This window comes from Zonotrichia albicollis, chromosome 2 (assembly GCF_047830755.1).
Source record: "Zonotrichia albicollis isolate bZonAlb1 chromosome 2, bZonAlb1.hap1, whole genome shotgun sequence".
Classification (NCBI taxonomy): Eukaryota; Metazoa; Chordata; class Aves; order Passeriformes; family Passerellidae; genus Zonotrichia; species Zonotrichia albicollis.
In genome coordinates, this window is record NC_133820.1 from 56,197,181 (window position 1) to 56,219,589 (window position 22,409).

The 22,409-nt window shown below is 38.5% G+C and overlaps 1 protein-coding gene across 1 annotated transcript in view; it reads left to right on the forward strand.

Annotated features, from left to right (window-relative positions):
- DDX10 (DEAD-box helicase 10) overlaps window positions 1-22,409 on the forward strand; it is a 155,195-nt gene that overhangs the window by 89,052 nt on the left and 43,734 nt on the right. Inside the window, exons 14-15 of the mRNA XM_005482551.3 lie at window positions 7,624-7,737; window positions 9,945-10,106. Of these exons, the coding sequence (XP_005482608.2) occupies window positions 7,624-7,737; window positions 9,945-10,106 (276 nt within the window). The remainder of the gene's footprint in view (window positions 1-7,623; window positions 7,738-9,944; window positions 10,107-22,409) is intronic.

A 22,409-nucleotide genomic window follows, 5' to 3' on the forward strand; every position in this document is an offset into this window, starting at 1 on the left:
CTGTCTAGAATTTCCCTGATCAAACGGTGGTATTATGTAAAGAATTACCAACCAATAACTTCAGCTTCTTGCTTTTTTAGCATCTTGCTTGAAATCTCGCATGATACTAGCTGAAAAAAGCCAAAGTAACACACACTCACATACTAACACCCTGAAGAAAAAACACCCCAAACCAACAAGACCCACATCAGTCCAGCCTTTTAATTTAAGCCACCCCTTGAAAAATTGAAGATCATGTTGATCTTCATGCTTGATTACTATGCTATAAGAATTCATAGAGAAGCAAATAGAAAACATGTAAGGAGTGTTGTTTTTTCTTTTGAGTATGTCTACCTATTTCCAGATTTTCACAACTGTTGTGATAAAAGCTGTCCTCATTGACTTCTACCAATGCTGTGCAAGTTGTTTGGATAGTGTCGGTGAACTTAAGCTTCCTAGTTTTTAACGTTTAATTAAAAGGCAAAAACTTAGAATACTTCACCAAAGCCACACTTGTACAATACAATTAGTCACACCTGTATTACATAAAAAGTAGAACAACAACACAGGCTAACAAAAGAAGCTTGTTTTCCTAGGGAAGATTGAGGGAGTTCTTTTGTGGAAGCAGCTTTGCCCTGCTGCTTCTCAGTGGCTTTGGCTTGTTCTGATGTTCACAACAGTGCAAAGTGGACCAAGATTTATGAGCAGTCAGCAGAAGTTAGGAAGGACAGAAATAGCTGTTGTTTAGAGAAGTGGACTGGAAATCAAAATAAAGACTACCTAGCTATAGCTACCACAGATCATGAAGCAGCATCCTTGCATCCCCTTGTGGTCATGCCCCATCCTACCCCATCCTAGGATTTTAGCCTCTATACTCAATAGGAATCAAATTGTATTATCAATAGGAAGCTTTTGGTGTTTAGCATTTTGTAGGTGCTTGAAGTAAAATGGACAGGACTTCAGAGTCTGACTGTTTTGCTTCTCTTGATGTTTTCTGTCTTATCCATAGCAATTATGTGTGAGGAGTGACGTTTGTAACTCACTGCTGCTTCTGTGATATTTTAGATATTTTTCAGGAGAAGTGAAAACTTCCCTCTAAACTCCTCTCTCCTCCATTGTAGGTAATCAAAGCCTTGTAGTCAGAATTTGGGAAGTTTATGGGTTTGGGAGGTAAGGCTTTATGGTGAGGCTCCTTTAGATTAGTGACTGGAGGGTAGTTAGTATTTTCAAAGTTCTGTGGTGCCTACTGAATGAAAACCATCTCTGCTTTCCATGGCACAAAGAGGAGCCCAGTGCTTTTCTTTGTCTAAGGTTTGGTAGCTTCAGTCTGCAAGCCTTCTGTGGGGAATGACATCTGTGGCATTCACATTCTCTGAAAAGATTCCTTGCCCAGGATTTTTCTCCTGGGAAGCTGAGAAGCCTCAGAGAAAAGGAAAACTATTCTTATCTCATTTGCTTCTCCTGTGTTTTGCTCATGTGGATTGTGTTTAGAGATTGTTTACCCACAGGTGATTGTTTCATTGGATTCTGGTGTGAGTTGTTTTGACTCGTTGGCCAATTATGGCCAAGCTGTGTTGAGACTCTGGGAAGAGTCACAAGTTTTCATTATTATCTTTTTAGCATTCAGTAAGTATTCTATCTGTATTCTTTAGTACAGTATAGTATTTTTTAATATAATATAGTATTATAAAGTGATAAATTAGCCTTCTGAAAAGATGGAGTCGGATGCATCATTCCTGCCTTTGTTGGGGCATTCCCTGCAAATACAATAGACATCCAAGTCTGAATGCAGTAGCTCGACAGAGGGACTAACATACTTGGTGATACTGCAGATGTGATAGTACTTGCTCCTCTTGTTTCTTGTTTCTTCAAGAAATACAAAACAAGTCTGTGAAATTGAGTCCCACATTGATTTTTATTTCTCAGAGGCAGTTGCTGTTAAATTCTTGGTAAAATAATGTTGGATGGGACTGGAAAATACTTCCAGGTATGGCCCCATTCTTCCTAGGAATTGTATGATACAAGCAGGAGGGAGAAGAAAAGCTCACAAACCCTCTAGAAATGCAGTAATGCTTGTTTTAGCTTGTGGGACTGGAGAATTGATTCTAAACTTTTTTCTTTCCTACTGATATTTTAGCCTGCCACAATAATGTAGTCCTGTCTTTAGGCAGCTTTTCTAGTGAGTGTTCCGTGCTTGCTTTCAAAGGTGTGTTGAGGTGAAATGAAAAAGAAAATTGTAGTTAGAAACAAATAACTTTAAGTTAATGATGAGAAACACTCCAAAGGTCAAAGTACATGTGTTTTGTCTTGCTTGTGGTAAGATACTGTTGTTAGATCCTGAGTTACTGAGGATTACATGCTCAAATCTATCTAATCACTTCAGAATTGTATTAATAAGAAAAAAATATTATAATAGCAAAATTTACTGATGGCTGTGTTTCTGTGCCCTATCTCTTCAGGAAAATACTATAATTGGAAAAATAGTGAATCTTATTTCTTAAACTTGTCAGTATTTTCATTCAGAAAACCTTCTTTATTTTTTATTTCAGCTTAAGAATATCAGATGTTTTAACCCCGAAATCAAAAGCCTGCTCCTTTTTGGAAAAGAAAAAGAGAAAAGAACTTCCATATTAGCTGTATTGTTACTGATTCTGTATTAAATGTTTGAATTTTCTGTGCCTGTAAGAGCTAGGTTTTATTGTTACTCATTAAATAATCCAGCAAACCATCTGGCATGTACAAAAGGAAAAAGAAATTTCGGCTTTAGATTAGTAACAGTAGAAAATCCCCCAATTTTGCAGCTGATCCTACATTTTATGGATTTTTTTATAAACTTGAGTGACTCTTAGTTTATAATGTTTAGGTATTATCTATCATTTTAAAGAGGCTAATTATTGCCCTGGTTTTGTTTGATAAGTTTAACTATTGCCACATCTTTGTAGAAGAAAAGATGAGATTGAAGGCCTGTTGTGTTGGGCATAGGGCAAAACGTCCCTGCTGCTGAGCAGCAGGTAGCCTCTTCTCATTGACAGAGAGGGGTGTGTGCACCAGCTGGTGCTTAAACTGCTGCTTGCAACTGGAGTTCAGATGCAGAATTCCTTTGGGATCTTAACAGCAGCTGTGAAACCCTGAGCCCAGATCACCCATGCTGTTTTGTTTGGATCAATGGCTTATCTGATGGAATAATTCAGCTTTAGAAAGGGATGTACTGAGGTAAATAGTTGAGCAGGGCCTGCAATGAGCTGATCAGTGTAGACAACAGCTGTGCCCTCTCTGCTCACTTTAATATGCCCAGGCCCATGGCTTGCTCTGGCACTAGAAGCAGGGTCTAGTTGTCAGCAGAAACCTTCTGTTCACTTATATCTGCTGGTGTGATCATGCTTCTGCCTGCACAGCCTGTGACCCCAGTCCCAGTGTTCACTGGGCAGAGAGGAGTCAGGACTCCTGCTGCCTTTGTATTCTCTACAGAACTTCAGGTTAACAGCTGACAGGGATCTTCTGGCAACCTGCAGCAGTTGGTGGTGCCTGCTGCTGTGGTGAGCTCTTAGTGAGGAAAAGAGATGAAGCCCTAGAGGATGTCAGTGCTGCTTGTCCATGCTCAAGTATCTCCTAGTCCAAAAGATGAAAATGGGAAATGAGTAAGCAGAGTGGCGTGAAAACATGGGGAACCAAGGGGTAGCACTGAAGATTAGGAAAGCCTGAGGTCTCATATCCAGTTGCACGTTTAAAATAGATTAATCAGACTCCTGCTCGATGGGAAATAAGTATTTCAAATGTGAGGTCAAAGCAAAGACAGGCAGTGGCATTAGAGATTTGGGTGAGAGGGTCACAGGGTGTCATGGATTATTGAGGAGGCCATGATCTCAGATGTAATTAAACAACCCATCCTGCATCAAGACTTAAGCCACTTGGAGAAACATCTGGCCAGAGGTATGTTCAATATAAAGTAGCAGGAAGTAGGGCAAGAGGCTCTTAGAGTGTGGGGAATAGATCCTCTGAAAGATGCTACTGGAGACACATGGAGGGAGAGGATTAAATGACAGAAGAGGGACACTTTAGGATTATGTAGGGACTCCAGAAGAATGTGAAAGAGATCCCCAGAAGGGACTTAAAGCAGCATGTATGGGATCGCACAGTAGCCCCAGGACTGTATACACTCCATGGCTGATCAGACTGACTCTTACCCTGGACTATGTATTCTCCCCCTTGGAACAGAGAAGCTATGTCAGAAACCACTGCCCTAACACACCAAAGGTCCCTTCTTCTACTGCTGAATACTGAAGTCATGTAGTTTGGAAAATTGTGCCTATATCTGTGATAAAATGTTTTGATATCTGAGCCCATCTGGTCTTAAACTATGAGTCAGTCAGGGGAGTGTCTCTGAAGCTGAAGGAGCCTTGATAGCCATCAACTTTGTAGTGTGCTCAGAAAGCTAAACTACCAGTGTAGTGATAGACCCTGACTGGGTGCCTGCACCCACCAAAACCTCTCTGTCATGCCCTTCTACAGCTGGACAGGGAAGAGGAGATACAACGAACGGTTCGTGGGTTGAGATAAGGACCAGGAGAGATCGCCCAACAAATGTCATCACAGGCAAGACAGACTTAAGTTAGAGATATTAGTTAAAGTTATTGTTAACAAAATCAGAGCAGGATAATGAGTAGTAATATCAGACCTTTAAAACAACTTCCCTGTACCCCTCCTTCTCAGCTCTACCTCCTCCTCCCCAGTGGCACAGAGACAGGGAATGGAGATTGTGGTCAGTTCATCACATGGTGTTCCTGCCACTGCTTAGGGTAAGGAGTCATTCCCTTGCTCCTGTGTGGGGTCCCTCTCATGGGGGACAGTTCTCCAAAGTGAATCCATCCCATGGGCAACAGTTCTCTGTGAACTGCTGCAGTGTGGGTCAGTGCTTCAAGGCAGGCTGCTCCAGCGTGGGTCACAAGTCCTACCAGGAAACCTGCTCCAGTGTGGGCTCCTCTCTCCATGGGTCTGCAGGTCCCTGCCAGGAGCCTGTTCCAGCACGGGCCTCCCGTGGGGTCACAGCCCTCTGTCAGGCATCCCCCTGCTCTGGTGTGGATCCCCTCCATGGGCTCCAGGAGGATTTCTGCATCCCATGGTGCTCTATGGGCTGCAGGGGCACAGCTGCCTCCCTGTGGTCTGTGCAATGCAGGGGAATCTCAGCTTAGTGCCTGGAGCCCCTCCAGCCCCTCCTTCTGCCCTGCCCTTGGTGTCTGCAGGGCTGCTGCTCTCACGAGTTCTCACTGCCCTCTCCTCTGGCTGCAGTTACATCCGTGCAGTAACTTCCTTTTTCCTCTACTTGAATATGTTATCACAGAGGCTTTGCCATCACTTCTGGTGGGCCCTTGGCTGGCAGCACGTTCATCTTGGAGCCAGCTGGCATTGACCCTGCTGGACATGGGGAAAGCTTCTGGCAGCCTCTCACAGAATCCACCCTTGCAGCCTCCCTGGTACCAAAAGCTGGCCATGCAAACCCAATGCAGTGTCCTAATAAAAACCACAGTTTAATTATCTAAAGATTGTGTAGTGTTTTATACTCATGCTTTTTTTTCTGTAAGTTTTAAAAAATTTTGATCCCTTTGTGTAATGCTACACAAGGAATATTATAAATCTGTCAGGTTCACCCACTGATCCTACACTATGCTTTTTGAATCTTTAGTGAGGGAATTTAGCTTCCCATTTTTTTCTTCTTCTCCTCTTGTTCCTTCTATTTCTTTGGAAACTTTGTATTATCCCGTTTTTCCCATGCAACTTGACTGAATCAAACTCAGAGGAAGGAGGGGGGAACAAGGTACAACTGGAAACATTGCCTAGTTGTGCATGTAAAGATAACTCATTGGATATTTGTGCTCCTTAGCTGGGAAAACCCTTTTTAAAAAATGTAAACAGCTGAAATTCACAGTTAAATACAATTTTGCAAAATTCTGATGTACCAATTTCAATCTTACAGTAATTTTTTTTATAGTAGCATTTTATGCTGGTACCAATAATACTGGCAGTGCAGAAATAAAGGACTGTTTATTAAAAAAAGAAAGCCAAAAGCAGCTGCTGAAAGAAAATGCGGTGGTAGTGAATAGTATTGTCCCACCACCTTGAATTACATCTCTCTTTAAATTCTTCCTTTGGACAGCTCCTGTTGTTCTACTAAGTAGTTTGTATTTTGAGGCAAGGGTTTTGTGCTAATGCAGCTTCTGAAACAATTTGTTTGTAGGGTAAGCAGCAGTAATGAGCACAGCTTTCTGAGCTGCTACAGATGTACCCAACCTGTGCTAGCTGCACAGTGCAGCAAAAATCATTTGACAATACTGAGGACAAAAGTGCTGCTACTGTTACTGTTTTCTATAATAGATATGGTCATTACTTGATATCACAGGCAGTAGCTGTCACAAGCCATTTTTCCTGTTAGAAGGACTGTAATTTTTCTCTTTTATAGTTCAAATTTCACTGCATTAGTGTGCTGACCATAATGGCAGTGACTTTCTGAGTTACTGTTTTTTTGCTTCTTTTTATAGTAGATTTTGTATAGAACGTGGAAACTGATTAAAATGACCAAAATAAAAAATGAAAGTGAGAAAAAGTTCAGTTTTTTCTTTTTCTTTCTTGTTGCTTTGACTGCTTTCTGTTATTTATTAGAATTTGAGACAGTTTAGTGACTGTTTTTCATGCACTTTTCTTCTGAGTAGTGGAGAGATTGCAGTCTTAATGGGATGATGAATGACTTGTGGGCCTTCTCCTATGGAGTCTCCACATATTCCTTCAGAGTATTTTTGCTATAAAATAGTTTTGTAATGTCAGTTACTGCTTAAAATGTCCTCTGTGTATTGTGCCCTGGTAGATGTTAGAACGCATTCAGCCTTTTTTCTTGAAAGGAGATTTCTGGGTAGAAGAGTTGGGGGTGGTGAATCTCCACATTCTTTAGTTCCTTGATGTTGCCACTTGGTGAGTGCCTTGGGGAAACATAGATAGGCCATCTGTGGATTTCACTATTTCTGTGGATTCATTCATTAGTTGCTCTGGAGTCTTCATCACTTTTCCCCCCTACTTTCTTTTATGATGCTAGTAACTTTTGTGAAATTTAAATGGTATTTAATTCTGAACACCTCCTGGATGTTCTGCAAGAGCCAAAAGTTATGAAGTAGCAGTATTCTTGCATGGCAACTTGTGGCATTCATTGACACACAGATAGCTCAGACTGGTTTACTGTGGGGCCTGGGACAATGTGATGACAAGTGAGATGAAATTGGTCTCTGATCAGTTGTAGTTACTGGCTTCAAGTCAGTTATACTGCATTTCTTGTCTGATGAGGCTTGCTAACAGCATAAGCTGGTGAATCTGGTGTCCTTGTCCTTAAAAGGTTAGTGAGATTTGAATGAGCCAGGTGTCCTGGCGCTGGCAGGATTTAAATTATGCTACATTTTTATTAGAGTAAATGAATTTCTGATGATGCATCCTGCTTAAAGCGCTTTTATGAAAAGGTTTACAGGCTGATTTTTACTGGAAATGATTCTTACTCATACTTCAGGAATTAAATTTTGGTACATCTGATTACTTTTAAGAAAGATTGAAGTATATACTCTATGACTAGTAGAAAACTCATAAGAAACCTTACTTTCTTTTATGCAGACCACGTCAAAATTAAAGATGAAGAAAAAAGCAACTAAGACCCAAGAAGCCAAAAAAATCTTGAAGAAGAAATTTAAAGTTAACACAAAAATAGTTTTTACTGAAGATGGAGAGGTAAGATCACTTAAAAGTAATTGTATTTTTTTGGGAATTGAAGTTTCTATATTTCTGTATTCTATTTGTTGTTTCTATAAAGTCAAAAATGTACTTTATAATTGTATAAAAAGACACACTGCTAAAAAATGTGTGGTATTTGTAATTGGCTTACCTTTTGCAAAAGAGTTCAGCTTCCATTTAGAATTCAGTTCCAGGGAGAAAAAGAGAAATGTTGAGCACTGACCTCTTTTCATCTTTGTATGTATAAGATACTTGTATGAGAGCTGTAAGTGGATGTACAGAATTGTATCTCTTTTCTGCCTATTATCTTCAATTTCAGGTGGAATCAAGGGCTTGGATTTTTTTCTCACAGAAATGTAAAACAATTTTCCTGTAGCTGTTTGCTAAAGCTCCCCCAAGTCTTGAGTTAATGTACTGGAATTGAAAGAAGACCCTGGTTTTCTTCCCAGTATTCACTATTTCTAGATTAAAAGTTTTGTTACAAAAGCTAAGGAAGTACCAAATTTTGGCCTACTGGTGCTGGTGTAGCAGTGCTTGGAAATTTGCCAGTTATTTAATTTGTTCTTTTAGTAGAGCAATAGAAAAATTTATTGACTTTATACTGAAAGGAACTATTGTGGATGCTGGTCACTCTAGGGTTTCCCTGTGGAAATAACCTCACTAGCAAATGTCCACATTCCATGAACTTGTCTATAATTTGATTTCACAGCTTCAGATGCTGTGCATGTTGTTTTTTCCATTTCCAGCAGTAAGATAAAAGTAGGGTGGGTTTTTGCCCCGCTTTATAATAATTTCAGTAAGACATAAAGAGAGGTCACATTTACAAGTATATAATTTGCTTTTTTTTCTGACAAAATAAAGCATTTTATATTGCAGGTGAAGGGAGTGTAGCCATATGCATAATTACTGACATTAGGCAGAATGTAAAAGGTTTTTGAGGTTGCCCCATTGACTGAAAACGATGTCAGATATTTTTAGATATTCAGAAACTGTTGTGTCAACTTAGAATTCATATGCAAATGTTTTAGGTATCTATGCAATGAAGCAAAAAGGGGGAAGAATTGGGAGAAAAATAATCACAAAGATTGTAGTTTGAAAAGCAGTAGAATAGAAAAGGGGTGACATTTAAGGGAACACAGAATTTGCATCTGTGGATGTTGTTCTTGCTTTTTTTCTCCCTGAGCTGTGTAAAATTGTGCATTGAAATTTTACTGTTCTATTCTGCATGCTTCTCTTTGATAGTCCTCTAAAAATGTCTCTTTCTAGAAAATACAACTGCACAAACTCAATTTTACAAAAGGATGTGAAACAATGGGTTGGATTTATTTGTACCTATTAAATAAACAGCCTGTGTGCATTAGGGAGTCCTAAATGTGCATTTGTACTGAAAAGCATTCTATATTTTCTGCCATGTACTTTCCTTTCAAGAGTTAGTACTCTACCAATCCATGAGCAAGAATGATTTTGCAAAGACTTTCCCTTGAAGGTGTGTGCTCCTATCCTGAAGTATAAGCTACTAGGTCATAAGATAGATGGGGATATTTTTTGGTGAATATATAGTCTTTGTCTTGAATTCAGAGTTTCAGATATTTAGGGGAACCTGGATGTGTTCAGTGTGTCATCCATCAAACATTTCATCAGCATGAGTCATCAAACATTTCCAATACAGTCTTAGTACAATAACCAAAGAACCCTTCCATGTCTGTTCTCCTTGCTCCCCTCAAAACATGAACCTGCAGTCATGTTTTTTTTGTTTTTCTTTTTGTGTATTCTGGAATAAAGGTTTGTCTAATTTTTGTCTTGGTTAATATGTTGGAATGTTGATTCTTTACATGAAAAGTACTGTTTAGATTTACTGACATTTTTTTCTGAGAGTCATTTCTTGAGAGCAAGTAGTTTTTTCTCCCCAAATGAGTAGCAGGATTAGAAATTACTTGTTCTAATCAGGAAAGTGGACAAAATAAGGGAAGAGACTGAAGTGAGTTCACTAAACAATAATGTGAGCTAATGAAGACACTTACTTTAAAATAATAATTTTAAACTGAATGTGGTGTTAAATAAGGTCTATTAATTTGTTTCCCTTGCAGATGACTTTTTTTATTTGGTGTGAAAAAAAAATGTATTGGAATGTTTAAGACACCAAAAGTGTGATGTGGAAAAAATGATTCTAACCATTATTTTTCTTGCTGGCATCTCTAATTCAGTTAGTGCAGCAGTGGCCACCTGTGCAGAAATCCAATTTGGCACAAGCAGATGAGGAAGATGATGCCAGTGGTATCAACTTAGATAAAGCCAAAGAAATCCTACGTGAAGAAGACAAATTTGACAAAGAAGAATATAGGAAGAAAGTAAAGGAAAAACATAGGGTAAGTTGATTTCTGCCTCAATTACTGAAGTACAGAAGTACTGCACTGTGGATTGCTCAGGTTTTAAATACATAGTGAAATAAATGTAGTACAAGTTCATTTAAGTTCTTCAGTTTTCTTCAGGACTACACTGCTCACAGGAAACTTTTAATAGCTGGATAGCACAAAGCCTTATTCAGCATTAAGTGTTGGTAACAGTGGAATTTTATCTACAACTTTAAAGTTAGGTAAATTTAGTAGGAGTATTTTTTTTTTAAGCAGTGTTCACTGGAAGGGTTTGTTTCACCAAAAGAAAGCATTATTAGGCATATATGCTCTAAAACCTGCTGGCAGTGAAAGAGTATCTCTGAAATGTCTTCAGACTACCATTTGCTCAACATTTAGTGTCACATTTCAGCTAGGCCAAAGTGTTAACATTTTGTGTTAGTGTGCTTAGGGCTATCAGAATTTACTGAATGAATTACTCAAACTACATTATATGATTTTGGCTGTGACTTGAAAAAAATCTGTATCTGCAGTCTGGCTTCTCTCTGGTGTTTAAAAACCTTTAAAAGTTGCAGACCACAAGTTTTCCACCTACTTCTCTATTATTCACTATGGACCAAAGCTGGGTTGTCTGACCTTGCTTTGTAACTGTCATATAGAACAGAGCTGTGTCTTTGAGCTCAGGGGTCCTTCTGTTAGTGATTGTGAGATGGGTATGCCATTCTCCAGATAATGGATACTTGTAAGATTCCACAACTATGTGTTGTTAAAGGCCTGATTTATACTCAAAGTTTCAAATTTCCGAAGTGTTAAAAAGTGTTGCTTTATTGTCCTGTTCTGTAAATGCTGACTTAATTTAGTTTGACTTTCCACTGATTGTAAGTAGTTAGTGCAAGATCTTCCAGTGTTTGTGAGTGTTTGAATTGGAACAAAATAATTTGGAAGGAATTTGTGAAAGTTTCAAGTCATGTTTTGGCTATGAAGTATCCTAGCTAATGTCAAAGTGTACTTCACACATTTAATTTGAGTCTGCTCCTCTAGTCCTTTTGCAGTCATTTGACAAATACAAAAAAACTCACATCATTTTTAGCAAAGGGTTCCAGTTGATAGGAGGTGAAAAGAAACCATGTTTGCTGTGCTCTAAGTGAAATAATAGTCGTTTACCGAAAACAATGCAATCAGATTTCAAGGATGCACTTAATGAACAGGGAAGGAGAGACCGATTCTGTGACTTTGCAGTCAATCTCTTATTCACTAGCAGATTCATAGAGTTTGAGTGTAGGTTTGGCATCAGACTTCAATGAAAAAATACTTAATCTTTTGGTCTGTTAGCGCAGCTTCATTGTTATAGTGCTGAGGGGAACAAATGATGTTGACCACATATTTCCCTGCATTGAAGAAAAGTACTTAAACTGTGGAGATACTATGAAATGAGAATGCTTCTTTTCAAAACTGAGACAGACAAAATTACCAGACTGGCCACATCAATGTCATTGGGTTTTTTTAATTATAGAAAGTGTCATACGTGAAGCTTCTTGCAGATTAGTGCATGAGTATTTTTCACACTCCACCTATTATCCTTTATGAAATGAAATAAAATAAATGATAGTATATAAAAAGAAGGAAATAGATGAAATAGATTTAAAAAAAAAAGAAGACTTCTGTTTGACATCCTGTGAAATGATCGTCTAGTATTAAGGGCTGCCATTCAGTCGCGGCATGACTGACACACATCTGACATTGTTCCGATTTTTTTATTTGAAACTTCACAGTTTGAGGTGAAAAATACATCATATGTAAATTCTCTGTACATAATTAAGTATTCAGTTACCTGATTGTCATTTAATTTTTGGAATAGTCTTAAACAGTTTAGAATTATAACATCCAACTTTAAATAAGATGAAACTTGCAAAGAAAGGGCAGGAAGGTGATGGGTGTTTCTCTGGTAGAACCTCATTTTTCATCCCATTGTCTCACTAACCTTTGTGGGTAAAGATGAATCTCTCTCCCCACTACAAAAGGCATTCAGGATACCAATTCATTTCATGTATTAATTAATACAGGTTATATAAGGTAAGGCTGACATGCAGATTGATTCTCTTGCTCTTCCTTATTACTGAGTCATCCATTTATGTTTGGGATTCTTGACAGTCAACTGTTGCTGCTTAGGAAACAGCTGTAGTAATAATTATAGGGAAAATATGCTAAGCCCTGCTCATTTGTCTCATCCAAGGAGAGACAGGCATACCTCCTTCTTTTTGGATCAACTTTAACTGGTCCTGTGACCAGAAGATTCCTTCTTCCAGTGATTCATGAAGAAGCTACATAGTTACTAGGTAGAGAAGATACTACTGAATTTTTTCATTACCAGAAAATGTGCATTTTTTAAAATTCACACTGTAGGGGAAGCTTCTGTGGCATAATTCAAAAATCATAGGTAAATGTCATAGATAAACATTATTTTAGCTATTTCAGTCATTGTTTTTTCACTGATGCTTTTGGAATTTATTGTGTTGTTAATGGGCAAGTCATTTATCCTTCATTAACGAAAGAATGCCAGGGGAAGATGTGAAGTGCCTCACGATAAAAGGATAAAAGGGAGCTACATGGCCATTTTCACAGTGACTTCCCAATGGTATTTAAAAATTCTCCCACCTCATAAGGTTTGCCTTCCCAAAAGATAATTGCTCAGCAGCAGATACTAGTTGAGTCTGAATTTCTGTTTAAAAGTTTGGTTGTTTATGTAAGCCTGACAGGCAAGTGGTCTAAGTTATTTCTTGCCCTCATTAAGAGCGAGAGGGTGAAACCTAAAAGATGAATATTCAACTGTGTTACCAGTAAAGGGTGTGAGAGCAGTAAAAAGACAAGGAGACTTGATTTTCATGACTTTGGATTTTGTGTAAGTGCGTCTGTCTTAGTGCCCTTTCTTGTGTCATTGAAAGAGGAGCTTTTTAAAGTCACATACTTTAATCCCATCTTATATATCCCTTTGCTGGCATTCAGCAGAACCCTTTATACAAAGTCCTAAATCCATCACTTGTGACTGTCATTGCTTCTTTTTAAATCCTCTGTGCTTCACTGTGAGCCAAAATACATCATGTCATAACATGAACTTTGTTATCTGACCTGTCCTTTCTGCAGTAATGCTAATTATTTAATTCCTATCTTTGTTTAAATTACCTTCCTGCAAGCAGACTGTTGAAGATCTTTGTCCATTTGACATGTTCCAATATCAGATGTGACAACTTTTGTTTCTTGGTTTTCTGACTTGGCTGCTGAATTCTCCTACAACTCTCTTTTTCCTAGGTTTTTGAAAAAGCTATGGCTGAATCTTTCCTTTCTGCTTTTGGTTAACATTTTCATCAACTTAACTTTCTTCTGTTCCTTCACTTACATCAAGTTTCAAATATATCTTAATTCATATTTCATCCTCTTAATTCCTTTTCTTCCCTACTGCAGCTGATACCTGCAGTAGTTTCCTGGTGCGTGTGTGTGTTGTGTGTGTGTCAGTTGTTTTGGTTTTTTTTTCCCCTTTTAAATCAAGTTTTGAAACATGCTAAATCTATTAAAGTTATTAAGATTAGCAGACCACTAGAGACAAATGCATTTTCTTTCTAATTAATCAAATGTAGCAGTCCGAACTTGGTTATTTACATATAATCACAAAGTCCCCTCAAGTTGAATGTGTGTTAATAGGTCTCTACATTGGCTTTGAAATGGTGACTTATAATAACAAAACAATTTACAGAAGGCTATAAATGCAGATGTTTTTTGATCTGGGTTTTTTTATCTACAGATGGGTTCACGTTTTGATTTAGATAATGAGTGGATGTAGAAAAAGCAGCATTTTCATTAAGCTTGTACTTTTATAGATCATCTTCAGTTGAGAATCCCTTTGTTAAGGTTTCTGCAGTATAATCTTGAAGATTAGAGGTCTCTGGGAAAAAAAGTTAACTTCTTAAAATCAAAACATCTCTAAAATAGCTTTTTTTTTTTTTTCTAAGGCAACATGGCACATAAGCTTATTATGAACTTTCCTTGCAAAACTGTTTCTGATGAAGAACAAAACTATTCAGAAGTATCCACAGGCCATTGCTTTTAAATCTATTTGTGAATGTAATTTAAATGAGCACAGTTTCCTGTATGATCAGAAAAATGTTTTGATGCATTCATGAGATGCTCGGATTAGAAGAGTTGTGTGTTGCAGCGCCTTAAGGCTTGTGGCAACTTGCAAAGCATCTACACTATAATTAGGTTTCCTTCATGAGTCTCACATTTTATTATTCTCTCCTTGCTCTGCAAATATGGAAGGACTGAAAATCAGATGGATAGAAGTAAATAAAACTCTGAGGTATAATTGTAATGTAATTAATGCTTACTGAAGTATTGGAAGCAAAGTAAGTTTTAGTGGTTGAGCACAAGGGAAGGACAGTAACACTGATCAAGATGATGTGAAAAGAATTCTGCATTAATGGCTATTTAATGAAAGCCATTTGAAATGTCTTTAATGTTATAAACAACAATAAAGGGGAAAAGTGAATAAACTATTCAGAACATGTTTTGGCACTCCATTTTTCAAGTTTTCAACTGAAAATGCAGTGTTGTTAGGAGGAAAATAGCGACAGAGAGGGATTCATCTCACTTCTTAATAACCTCTTTTTCCCTGTACTAACTCAAGCTCAGAAAAATGCCCGTTGGTGATGAAGGAGAAATGAACAGGTGCCTTATTTCTTACTTCTCTTTCCCACCAGTACGATAGGCTGTGAATTTTGAATGATCACTGTGAGAAGAAGGCTAGAATATTTTTTAAAATATAATTTTATTTGGGCAGTATTAGTAGAAATCAAGCTGAGACTGTCTTCATGGGTCTGATACTGCTAGATGCAGTAGTTCTGTACCTCCCTGGAAGACCTTAAACAAATATATTTATAGAGAGATGACTCAGTTAGACTGTGGGTGACAGGGGATCTTTCAGAAGGTACTGCACTGTACCACAAGTCTGTATTTTAAATATAATATATCCTTTGTATTTTTGAGATTCCTTGCACAATCTTCCTGGGATACCGATGTTGCTCTATGGAATCTGGAGATATTTTGTGGCCCTTGTGCCACTGAAATGATCTTGATTTGTACCACTTGATGTTTAGGGCTGTATGTTCTCAAAGTTTTGCTTATGCTGTTCTTAGTTCAGTAGGAAATAAAGAATTATTTTAGAAACTGTAACAGAATACCTCTCTTTGGTTTGTCTCTTGTGCCCTAAATGCATTTGTTAGTGGCATAGTGCATAATTTTAATAAGGAGCAAACACTGCAAGGTTTTACCCTTTGCGTGTTTGCACTCCCAAATACTATTACTCTATTAACTGTTTCTAAGGCTAAAAGAGAAAATTCTTTGTACCAGACTTAGGTAGGGACTATAATAAAATAAATAGCTTTCATTTTCACAAAGAGTATATTGAATTCTGATTAAAATTCATTTTTGAAAATGGGAGATGACAGACTGGTAAAGGACCCAAATCCCTTGGGTTTGAACTCAGGCAGTTTCATCTGCAGGTGTTTTTGCTGAAGCCTGCTGCTGTTCCAGGCTGCAGAGTGACCGCCCTGCACGTGTATTGCACAGAGGGACACACGCACACGACACACTCTGGATATCCACAGAGACAAGAGAGGCTGCACTCACATAAACATGCACAGCACAGGCAGTACAAGCTTATTTCTTCTTGTTGACTGATAAGGGCTGATGTTCACCAGCAGGACTAAGAAGATCTCATCACTCCTTTGATTGATAAGCGCACTGACCAACACATTAAATAGTAAAGTGGATCCTAAATATGTCTCATTTCATACCTGCATCATAGGGCCCTTGTGTAGTCACTGTCCTTGGGTTTTTCCTCATGCTAGTCTTTCTGCTCAATCTCATAGTACCTTTCAAATACTCAATTTGAAATTTACTCTTTCCCATGAGGCTGATAAACATAGATAACCTGTTTTCTCTTTTTCTTACAGATTACAAACTTTTGTGTGAATCTTCCCAATATTGTGTTTGTGCAGTTCCTTAAGTGCTCATCTGCCAGTGACTTACGAGTTCACATCTTTTGCTACTGTCTGCCTTACTGCTCATTAGGGTTAGAGTATTTCATATTCACTTTAGTACTTTTTCTCTTTCTTGTCTTTGTCTCAGTTGTAACAGGCTGTCATTGCAAACTGCACTTTTACATTCAGCGTATTCCTACCATCAATGTGTCCCTAGGACTTACTCCTTCCTTTGGCAGCCCCATTCCAAATGGAGCTGTAGGCTCTGCCTCCCTGCTTTTGCAAGTGATTTCTGTTGATGGCAGAGTAGTTTTGATTGAAACATGTTTGGTTTATAGTTTTATAAAAAAATTCTACAAGTTGTAGTGTGTTGTAATTAATCATTGAATAACGTATATCATGCTCAAGAAATGGATAAGATTCCACAGGGATTTTTTTTTATTTTATAGAATAGATGTTATATAACACAAGCTGTTCAATATGGTTGAAGATAAATGATTGCATGAAAAACAGTATTTTTAGTTTGAAATCAGTCATTAGATTAATTCTAAAAGAAAGTTGCATCATATTTCCAGGGAAGTAATCTGAAGGAGTAAAAAAATTGCCATGCAGGATTATGCTCTTTATTAAATAAAGCACCTGAATAGTCCTGCACTTTGAGGTGGAATTTGTCAGATTACCATGTGTACAGTTGGTTTAATGTGGTGCTGGGTGAGAATGATAAAATTCTCTCACGTAAAGAGTATGCCAGTGTAGGAGCAAAATATAAAGGGAAGGAGGTTACTGTTGAGAGGAGTGCTCAGCTGAACAGCAAGGAAGAGTATAGATGGAGAGATGTGTAAAATAAATCAGGGAGTATTACTTTGTTAGAAAGCCTGTCTGAGCTATTCCATAGCTTTTGTGTGCAGGCAGTGCTGCTGTTATGCTCCAGATGCACAGCTATTAAGATAAGGGGGATGGACACTGAGAAATGGGTTGACAAGCATCCTGTTTCAGCCTTAGCTGCAGCATCCATCTGGTCTCCCTGTGGTGCCAGTGGAGGCAAGGGCTTGCTTGTTTATCTTTCACTTCAACAGCTGAATGGGCTACACTTAGAGCTTGAAGTGTCCTTAGATGTTTTCTAAGAGCCTTGCAGCAAAATCAGAGTTTTTGACCTCATCTTCCTGGTGTGAAAAATAAGAAAACGAGATCACAGGTGACAGAATATTCTGAGTCCACAAGGACTATTGAATCCAGCTCTGAAGTAATGGCCCATATGGCAATTGATCCCACAACCTTGATATTCCTAGCACCAGGCTCCAACCAGCTGGTTTGTGTACACGCTAGTCAGATGAATGCCGGGAGGACACAGCTGTGGGTGGAGGCTGAAGTAGTTCAGGCATAACCCTAAAGTGCACCTTTACCAGCCCTAGTGCTGTAGGGGAGCTTCCATGCCAGGCTGCTTGTCCTGCTGAAGGATGCACTGGAAAAACAGCCCAAAATGCTGACCTCTGTGTGTAAGGCTCTGTGAGGCTCCCTTTGCTTGCTGAGGATCCCAGTACTGCTGGGTGCCTGCACGAGCAGGCACAGATACCTGAGGGGCTTCTCTGCCTTCTCTCAGAAGCCCTGGGCTTTGTGGTTTGTGGAACCCTAACCCTGGCAGAGCAGTGAAAGCAGCCTTGGGCTAAGGCTGGCTCGAAGGAGAAAGCTGTGTAGGCAGCCATGTTGTGGCAGTTCTGTGTTCCCCTTGGCATGCCTTTTCCAACTGCAGTGTGCTTGGAACCCTGGGCTTTGTGGTTTTCCTGGTGTTTGAGCTGGGTGTTTCCTTATAGGTGGCTGCATTAAGACAACTCAGGAACCTGTGACCTCTATTGATAATGAATTTTCTGGCAGCATCCCTTCAAAGGCTAAAGCAGCCACAAAATGAGATGAAGGGCATCATTGCCAATTTTCCTCTGTTTTTCTCTGGAATATACTAGCATGGTTTGCAGTGTGACTTCCATTGATTTCTTGTTAAAATTTTAGTTCACAGCTTTAAACATTACTTTTAATCATTACCTAACTAGTTAGTTATCTACCTTCATTCATCATGTAATTCAGTTGTAGCTGTATTTTGAATTAATTCTACCTTTATCTTGCACTGTATGTGTTTGTATATATGTAGGTTCAGTCCCACCAGTCTCACAGTAAACAATTTCTTTGTAATCTTCAATCTAAACTAATCTAAATCTCTTTCAATTCAAAGCCTTTACCCCTTGTCCGGCCCAGTACATGCCATTGTAAAAAGTTGCTTTCCAGCTGACTGACTGGACGGCCACATTTAGGTCTAACCAGAGTCTTCTCCAGGCTGAATACTCTGAACTTTCTCAGCCTGTCTTCATATGAAATGTCTTCCAGCTCTCAGATCACCTTCATTGACCTTCTCTGTACCAACTCCAGCAGGTCCCTGTCCTCCCTGTGCTGGTGCCCCAGAGCTGGTGCAGCCCTGCAGGTGGGCTCTGAGCAGAGCAGAGGGGCAGAATCCCCTCCCTGGCCCTGCTGCCCACACTGGATGCAGCCCAGGCCACGTTTGGCTCTCTGGGCTGTGGGAGCACACTGACAGCTCATGGCCAGCCTCTCATCCATGTACATTTTTAAACCAACTCACTTAAAAGCTTTAGAAAAACTTCCCTATCCTTAAAACCTACTCACTGGGAAAGGAATAATTTTGATCTTTGTCCACTGGTTTCTTGTGTTGGTTTTGTTCCAAGAATATCCTTTTAAGGGTCAGTTTCTGCCAGCTTCTGTTTTCTTCTTTTTAATAAGAATACCTTTTTCCCACTGCCTCTAAGACTTTTTCCAGCGCTTGTTTAATGATCAAGATTGTCCATGTGCTGTTTTTTGCATGCATTTGATGGCTCTGTGTTGCCTTAAATTGGTGATTACCAGGTGATTCAGTTTTCCTGCCTTTAAATAAACATCAGCTTTACAGATGAGGCTTACATCATTATGTTTATATAGCTTGTTGCTTAAAGAGATTATTTAATAGGTTTCTAAAACCAAACCTTGAGATTTAAAAAAAAAAACCTCAAAACAAACACAAAACAATGACAATGGTTTTGCTTTTTCTCCTGAAGGTATTAAGATTTATTTAATAGTTACCAAAATTGTAGTTATTTCCATTTTTTTTATAGTATTCAAAGAAATACTAATATGTTTATTCAGTTCAGTGTTTGAGTTAGGAATGTTAGTTTGTTTTGGAGTGTTTGTTAGGAATGTTAGTTGGAGAAGTGCTTGCACGTAGATGGTTTTCTAGTTTTTGTAAGGCGAGATATTAAGCTATATGGCAATATAAATGTAGCAATGAGCCACGAGCATGGAAACAATTCGAGCTTGGTGTGAAATCTTGGAGAAGAAAACTGTGGGAAACACATTTATTAAGTCAGTTTTCAAGCACATTTGTACTTCAAAATTTTGGTGGAAACCAGCTCTTGACTATTGCAATGCCGCTGTATGAGAACTGCTCTGAACTTTTGAACAACTCTGTGTTTTCTGTAGCACAGCTGACTGAATTTAGCTGTGTCCCACTAAAATAACAAAAGATAGTTGGATACCAAGACAAGGTTCCACCATTGACCAACATGGATTTGCAAACCACAGCCAGATTTTTCCAGGCAATGGAGGGATTTGTTCCAGAACTTGGTAGACCATTACCTCGGCTGTTAAATAGAATGGGTTGGTAGCTCCAAATTATGGCATCAGTATGTAAAGGAATAGTTACTAAAAATCTAGTGTTAAAATGATGGATCAAAACCTGAGGGAGTTCTTGAGTATTTAAATAAAAAGACTTCAGAGGACTCAGATGAGATCAAATTTTTCCAGGAAATAGATTTGCCACAGGCTTTTTTAATGCTCTCAGAGCTAAATATGCCATAATATGCATTAGTTTTGTTGAGTGAAACTTTGATTTCCTTTCAGGTAAGGAAATTAAGAGGTCAGTGAAATTTTAGGGTGGAAAAACAGCAGCTTGTCACCAGCTAAAAGAATTTATTGAATGTAAATCTGACCTATACATAAGTTCTTTAAAAGAAAGAAAGGCGACTTTTATTGTACACATTTTCTACGCCTCAAAAAAGCTAAAAGAAAAATTACTGTGAAACAAAGCTGTTCATAATAGAAATAACAGAAATAAACACTGTATTTTTTTTATATTGCAGTAAACCCTCTGTACAATGTCAAATGTACTCCTAAATGTAGAAAGAAGAGAGTCCAAGGGGGAGGGGATTTCCTCTGGGAGGAAATAACTCTGAAAATTGTTGGGCTTAATTTTTTTTTAACTAAAAACTTGGGATTTAAGCTCTCTATTAATGTGTCTTTCACATATTCCTGACCTGACCAGCTAGAGAGAGCTGCTGTGCTACAGTTAATTATTTTTTTGTCTCAAGTTGAGAACGTAGAATGTAAGTGTTAGAATATTTAGTTAAGTGTCTTGGAGTTTTAAGCATGAAATAAATTTTTGTTTTCAAACCCAACAGTAGAAGGAAGGGAAGATTAAATGTGAAAAGAAGCCAGTGTCAGACTTCTTAGCTTCATGGTTAAGAGCAGTGAGCATTTCTATCACATGTTAGACACAGCTTTATCCATGGTTTGGGCTCCTTTTAGGCAGAGCTGTTTCTGTTGTCAGTTCTAGTACAAAAGAGTTAGAAGGTTTGCAACCCTTCTTTAAAGCCAAGTGATGTAGCCATATTACATGTTGATGACTAAAAATTTTCATCGTTTTGATTACTAAGGTTATAACCATCCTTTTAAAGTAGCTTTGTAAGAGTGAAGAAAAAAAGATAATTTGCAGTAAATTTAAAGAGCTGATCAAGAAGATCTCTGAGCTGTATAATACTATTAATGAAAAACTAAATGAAAAGAATACAGTACTAGCCAGTGAGGGTTTGTAGAAATTAGATGTATAGTGAGTTATATGTTTTTAGCAGAGCAGAACCTTGTTTGTAAATACATCTGTGGAATACACTGAAATTTCTACATGGCTTTTCATGTGAGTGTTCTGACTAGTAAATTACCATGTCACAAATTAAATGGACCAAAACCTCTGGCAGTGGCCATAAGTAAAACAAGAGATTCAGCATGGATTTATGGGGAATTTTTCTGTGTGAGAGCAGTCAGGCTGTGGCATGGGCTGATCAGAAATGAAGTGCAGTCTCCAGCCTTGGGATTTTGGCATGGCTGGATGAAGCCCTGTGCAGCATGACCTTACCTCAGAGCTGACTCTTCTGTGAGCAGGAAGTTGAACCAGAGACCTCCTGATGTTCTTTCCAGTTGGAATGACGCTGTGACCCTGTGAATGGCCAGTGTTGTTCAGAGTGTGTTAGTGTCAAGCAGCAGAAGCAGCCTGATGAGGACACTGGCTTCTGAAATGCACTCCTAGCTCCAGCTCGGGGCCAGCATGCATGCACCCTCTGTGAAATCTGCTTTTGTTCCTCACTGGCAGAGATCCAACCCCTTTCTCCCCCCTGCTTGGGAGAAAGAAAAGCAGGTCTTGACAGCATCTCCTGGTGATTGCTTCTCTGTCTTGTTTTTCTCCTGTGCTCCTTATTTTAGTCTCTGGACCTATTAACTTTAGAATCTTTTTGTGTCTTCACCGTCCTTTAGAGACTAGAGTTTATAATGCTGCCTGTGTACTCCTCTCCTGTGTCCTTATGTCAGTCTTCTGCTTTCATAGCTGTCTTCTCAGGGCTCTGTTAGAAATCCCTTGAGCAGGAACTTTGCTGCTATATTTGTTCAAGCCTGTAGCTGTAGTTAAAACACTGACATTTTATACACCGTAGAATTTTTCCATCAGAATTTTTCTATCCAAAATTTTCTAAACTGTCCAAGTCAAAAGCTGCTTTGTAATATATGGTGTATTACTTTCTACCTATGTTCTCTCTGTTTTTAGGGCTTAAGTTTGAATATTATCACAGTTTTAGCAGAAAAATGAGAGAATCCCAATGGTTACCCCCAAGAGTGGAGAATGTGCAGCTAAACCATGTGGAGTGGAAAACTTAAGTGAATAATTAGAAAAGCATAAGTAAAAAGCATCAGAAACTTACATAAATTTGACTTGGGAGAGAAGGAATCGTAATATGGGTGATCATGTTATCACCATGATGCATAGGACTACTTTGTTGGAGGAACTGCACGTAGACCAGACATTACTTGGTCCTGATGGCTTTTGTTGTCCCATATGATGCACGTGTGGCCTTAAATGTATTTTATTTCTCTCTCTCTCTATTTTTTAATAATAATTTTTTATACTTTAACACAATAATAAGACAGA